Source organism: Geospiza fortis, unplaced genomic scaffold (genome assembly GCF_000277835.1).
Source record: "Geospiza fortis unplaced genomic scaffold, GeoFor_1.0 scaffold240, whole genome shotgun sequence".
Lineage (NCBI taxonomy): Eukaryota > Metazoa > Chordata > Aves > Passeriformes > Thraupidae > Geospiza > Geospiza fortis.
Window position 1 is genome coordinate 2,737,340 of NW_005054379.1, and position 6,000 is coordinate 2,743,339.

At 40.1% G+C, this 6,000-nt stretch overlaps 1 protein-coding gene across 3 annotated transcripts in view; it reads left to right on the forward strand.

Moving 5' to 3' along the window:
* LINGO2 (leucine rich repeat and Ig domain containing 2) overlaps positions 1-4,393 on the forward strand; it is a 317,069-nt gene extending 312,676 nt beyond the window's left edge. For all 3 annotated transcript variants that reach the window (XM_031060279.1, XM_005425009.3, XM_031060280.1), the window contains one exon: positions 1,550-4,393. In XM_031060279.1, the coding sequence (XP_030916139.1) occupies positions 1,550-3,406 (1,857 nt within the window). In that variant the 3' untranslated portion in view covers positions 3,407-4,393. The remainder of the gene's footprint in view (positions 1-1,549) is intronic.
* The last annotated feature ends 1,607 nt before the right edge of the window (positions 4,394-6,000 follow it).

Consider the following 6,000-nt stretch of genomic DNA (forward strand, 5'->3'; position numbering starts at 1 on the left):
TGTAGCAGAGTTACTGGTGGGACTTTCTTTTTCATCGGTCTGTGATTTACACAGGACTATTTTGATGTGCTTCAAAGAGCTTATTTGCTCAAATAGCTGTCTGATTACCTCATCAATTTAGTTATACCATATTTGTTTAAATGTATGTATCCTCTATATATGGTAGGATTTCTTTTATGTTACAATCTATGTGACAGCACATAGACAAAAAAAAATTGACTCAAATGCAATTTAAAAATTTCTTATACAGTAGCCAGATGATCCTCAAAGCCCAAAGAGGCAGATAAGTTGTGGATTCTTGGCTATTGGGTAATTTTGTCGTTGTACCTTGGAGCAGATGGGCCATAGTCATCTGTGCAGATCCAAGAAGTAGTTACTGGTGGGAGTTATTTAAATATTTTACAACTACAATTAAAATTAAGCCCAAATTAAACAATGCAGAAAAGGCATCAAAAGCCTGAGGCCCATTATAAGGCTTATTAGTATTATGAAGCCTGTATCCCAGCACTATACCTTAGCCTCATCAAATTGGCTGTACCATAGGAGTGAAAGCACTTCCATGGTCCTTGCTTGCAGTTTGCTTTACTCTGAACATCTCAAACACACCTTCCTTTGATGAACACTTATATCCTTTTCTTCTTCTTCTTTTGAAACGGGTTATTATTTGTCTTCATTTAGTAGCTTCTAAGTAGACTTAGAAAAAGTCTCCTGCCTTTGGTGACTAAACCTGAAAAGTGCATTGCTTGGACAAGGGAAGCTTGGTGCTTCTTTGGACACTGCGCTGCTTAAATACAGACAGCTCATCTTACCTTCTTTTTGTCTTCCTAAAACTAGTTTATATGTCTTGGAAGCACAAAGATGTATTCTGCAAACCCTTCTTGGATCTTGGGTTCTAAACAGTCACACAAAATATCTTTGTGCAGTAAAAAGCAAAGAATCAACTTGACCTATTATAAATTCTAATCAGAGATGCACCAGTTGTTCCTTCCTCATCTGAGCCATTGTGTATGTGTATGCATGAACAAGCTTCATCTCTTTATAGCTGTAATATATGCAATAAATGATAAGAGGAATCTTTTCATTGTCAAGGACCTCCTTTCCTTGATTATAATACATCATTAACGTTTGACTTAAAACACTAATGGGAGGCAAAAGCTTAGTATCATATCACCTCACAGAAATCCAATGCTGTAAACTTATCGCAAATGCTATTAGTCCTTTTTGCATAGTGTATGGTATTTATCTCTGGGTTAATTACAGAACTGTCTTGAGGAAACCTACTGAGATTGAGAAAAGACTGAAAGGTCTTCTACTGTTTGTACTAGGAAAAGCTGTTTTGTGTTCATCAGCATCTGGAGGTAAATGCTGGATACACAAATCCTGCGACTAGCACTATGATATGGAAGCAAAATCTGCTTTATGTAGGTCATGCCACTCACAATAGGTTTTATTGATTTGGTCAATATGAAAACACATGCATTTACTTTGCAGTGGTACTGTTCTTTTTCTGCAGACTTAACTTCTCCCCTTTCCCATCCTCACCCCACAGGCCCGTGACGGAGGGTTAGCCCAGATCAGTGGAGTCATGCGTCACACAGCTCTATCATGCTGGCAGCTGTTCCTGGGTCTGGCTGTGCTGCTTGTCTTCACAAGCCCCACTGCGGGCTGCCCAGCCCGCTGTGAATGCTCAGCGCAGAACAAGTCTGTCAGCTGTCACCGAAGACGTCTGATGTCCATCCCAGAAGGCATCCCCATTGAGACCAAAATCTTGGACCTCAGCAAGAACCGACTGAAAAGCGTTAACCCTGAGGAATTCACATCATACCCGTTGCTGGAGGAGATTGACCTCAGCGACAATATTGTCTCCAATGTTGAGCCTGGAGCTTTTAACAATCTCTTCAACTTGCGCTCCTTGAGGCTGAAAGGAAACCGTCTGAAGCTGGTTCCCCTTGGGGTGTTCACTGGGTTGTCAAACTTAACAAAGCTTGATATAAGTGAAAACAAGATTGTCATTTTGCTGGACTACATGTTTCAAGATCTACATAACCTAAAATCCCTGGAGGTTGGGGACAATGATTTGGTGTATATATCACACAGGGCCTTCAGTGGGCTGCTTAGCCTGGAGCAGCTCACCCTGGAGAGATGCAACCTCACAGCCGTACCAACAGAAGCTCTTTCTCACCTCCACAACCTCATCAGCCTGCATTTGAAACAGCTCAACATTAATGCTTTGCCAGCGTACGCCTTTAAAAGACTGTTTCGCCTGAAGGACCTGCAGATAGAGGCCTGGCCCCTCCTGGACATGCTGCCTGCCAACAGTCTGTATGGTCTCAACCTGACTTCTCTATCCATCACAAACACCAACCTGTCTGCAGTACCTTACTCTGCTTTTAAACATCTGGTTTACCTGACACATCTCAACCTCTCTTACAACCCCATCAGCACCATCGAGGCAGGCATGCTGTCGGATTTAGTGCGCCTGCAGGAGCTCCACATGGTGGGGGCACAGCTGCGAACCATTGAACCACATGCATTCCAAGGGCTCAGATTCTTACGTGTGCTTAACGTGTCCCAAAACCTGTTAGAAACCCTAGAAGAGAATGTATTCCATTCCTCCAAAAGCCTGGAGGTCCTCTGCATTAACAACAACCCTCTGGCCTGTGACTGTCGTCTTCTTTGGATTTTGCAGCGGCAGCCCACCTTGCAGTTTGGTGGTGAGCCACCAATGTGTGCTGGCCCAGACAGTGTCAGAGAGAGGTCATTCAGAGACTTCCACAGCACAGCTCTCTCCTTTTATTTCACCTGTAAGAAGCCCAAGATACAAGACAAGAAGTTGCAGTACCTGGTAGTGGAGGAAGGACAGACCGTGCAGCTGATGTGCAATGCTGATGGGGACCCACAGCCTACCATCTCCTGGGTTACTCCACGCAGGAGGCTGATCACAACTAAATCAAATGGTAGAGCCACTGTGCTGGGAGATGGCACTCTGGAGATCCGATTTGCCCAAGACCAGGACACTGGGATCTATGTCTGTATTGCAAGTAACGCAGCTGGGAATGACACCTACTCGGCCTCCCTGACAGTAAAGGGGTTTACTTCAGACCGTTTCCTTTATGCCAACAGGACCCCTATGTATATGACGGACTCCAACGACACAAGTTCTAACGGAACTAATGCAAACAGCTACTCTCTGGACCTTAAGACAATATTGGTGTCCACAGCTATGGGCTGTTTCACATTCCTTGGAGTGGTTTTATTTTGTTTCCTTCTTCTTTTTGTGTGGAGCCGAGGGAAAGGCAAACACAAAACCAGCATTGACCTTGAATATGTCCCTCGCAAAAACAATGGTGCTGTGGTTGAAGGGGAGGTTTCTGGACCACGAAGGTTCAATATGAAAATGATTTGATGGTATTCTGCTAGCAGTGCTTTTTCTGTGGCATTAAAACCAATTAAAACAGCCTGGCATGTGGAATTGCTAGGCAGAAGCAGCTTAATGCAGCTGTCAGTGTATCAAAAGGTTATATGAAAATGGAAAGACTATTTGTGGTTATACAACAGAGCCTCCAGACCTTGAGGCAGATGTGTCAGGGCCTTTCATAGAACTGGGAAATTGTACTAACTGTTTGCATTGCAAATATTGGCATTCTGGGGATATCAGCAATGAACCACTGGCTCATGCTCATGGACAATTGTTCAACATTTTCTACTGCTACAAAAGGAAAAGAAAAAAACCTACAGTGTAGGATTTACATACTTAAAGAAAAAGACACATTTGTCTAAACCACACTCTACAATGAAATTTGTATCCATATATCTCATTTGGTAAAACTTTGCATCCTCCCTTCTAGTTGGTTCAACACAAAAAAAAAAAAAATTGGTAGCTTTTTTTTTAAATCTACATCTATACTGTGTACATTTTGAAGCAATACAAATGAGAGGTTGTAATTTTAGATATCCACCAATACTGACCCAAGTGTGATGTCACCCATCTTTTAACTACCATAAAAACCCAAATTAGATCCTTGTAGTTACTAATTAGAAATAATATAAAGATATTTTTCTCCTCATGTAGAAGGCCAGAGCTGAATAGTTGAGAGCAAAACCGCTCAACTCTGTTGATCTACTCTTCATATAAATATAAGGCATGTGCCTAGTTTTGATACAGAATGGAATATTTTTTATATCTGTGATATCACACTGGACCAGTTTACTGTAATACAGCCCTGGCTCTCACACAGGGAAGGCAACCCACTAGTCAATGCTGGCATGGAGGAGTTGAGTTCTACCTTGAAGAGAGAGAATCAGTTTTGTTAGCCCTGATATTAATTTCAAAGCTACTGTTAAAATGTTAATGTGTACTGGGCCAAATAAAGAGCATAATACATTCTGCAGACTCCTTGGGAAATATGGTCATCTTACTCTTTTTACAAGTGAATTGAAACATATAAACACTGCTACTAGGAATGAACTCTTCTCCAATGCCAAGTAAACTACAGTTGTTCATGCATAATATGGGGATTTATAATACTAAAATAGTGTTTAAAACATGATAGCCTCAAAAAGGCTGACATACTGCCAGATATAATGAACCTCTAGCCACTGTCATTCTCATCTTGTATATTTGTAGATAACACAAAGCTAATTTCCAAGAACTGATTCCTTAGCTATTCTTGATGCCATTTTAATAACAATGTGGTTATGTTTCTTTCAGGGGCAGTATCTTAGAGCAAGAGGGGCAAGTTTTTCCAGATTTTAGGAATCTTTTTAAATGTAAAGAAGACAGAAGTGGAACATTAGTGCAGTACAAGTAACCTTTTGTTTGTTTTATGTTTCCAAAGAAATCTTCAAAAGACAGAGAAGTGAAATTTTATTCTTTATCATAAATACCATGATTTTATTTTTAAATCCTCAGCAATTGCAAGATGCAAAGTTGTTCAGCCACCTCTCAAGTTTTCCACCAGTTATGAGCCATAGGTTTGTCATACATGGTTGATAGCAAATACCATTTTTAAATGATTGGCATAATCTGGAGAAAAGATGACAATTAGTATATCTATGTTTAGCCAAGACAAATATGAAATATTATAAGACAGAACCTTCAGATTAATGTGATTTAAGAGCCTGTGTTCAATCTTAGTACTAGATTTCGGCATTTTGAAACCAAAGTCAGGCTGGCATATGATAGGATGCAAGTGCTTCTAAAATTAGTATCCACATTCTTTGCAGAGACTTTAAAAGCAGGATAAAAAGTCTCCCACTTCTATCAAGGGAAATGTGCCGAAAGTTGTAAAATCCAGCTGCGCTCCCCAGAAGTACCCATGACTTAGCTGAAGGACCCAAGCTAGGCAGTTTTGAGAATCTCTTTTTTTAGTGGTTGATCATTGGTTGCATCGTTGTTTCATTTTAGATTGTCAAACTGAGGAGGTTGCAAGGGTTCATAGAATTTTTTTCACTTAACTTGGCTTTAAGTTTAGAGTTGGGTTTTCTTGCTTCCTTTTGTTTTATGCTCTGAACTAGATAGTTGGAGATTTATGGACATGCTGGATAAGAATACTCTTTGTTCTATGACATTTGTAGAACATCAATATAATGGAACAACCCCTGACTAAATTCTAACACCAAGGAAATTATTTTTGTTGACGTAATAACCACTGCACTGAAGTCCAAAACTCTACTGTACCTTAATGCGGGCAGTTAAAGAAACAAATGGGGATAAAACAAAATGTTTCTGAACTGTCCCTTGAAGACATTTGCATGTGCCTTTCCCTTGTAATTGTCATTTTCTTCAACTAGTTATCTATTGCCCCTGCAGTCATTTCATGTTAAATGTTAAAATCAGTGTTAGAAGCAAAAATTCACCTAAGTTCTAGACATTTTCAGCTGATTTCTTCATATTAAATTACACAATAAAAAAATAATCTCCAAAAACACCACCCTAGAAAACATGTAGTTTTAGGATTAATTATGAGTTGCTGTATTCCCCTATTCCCTCGGAATGAC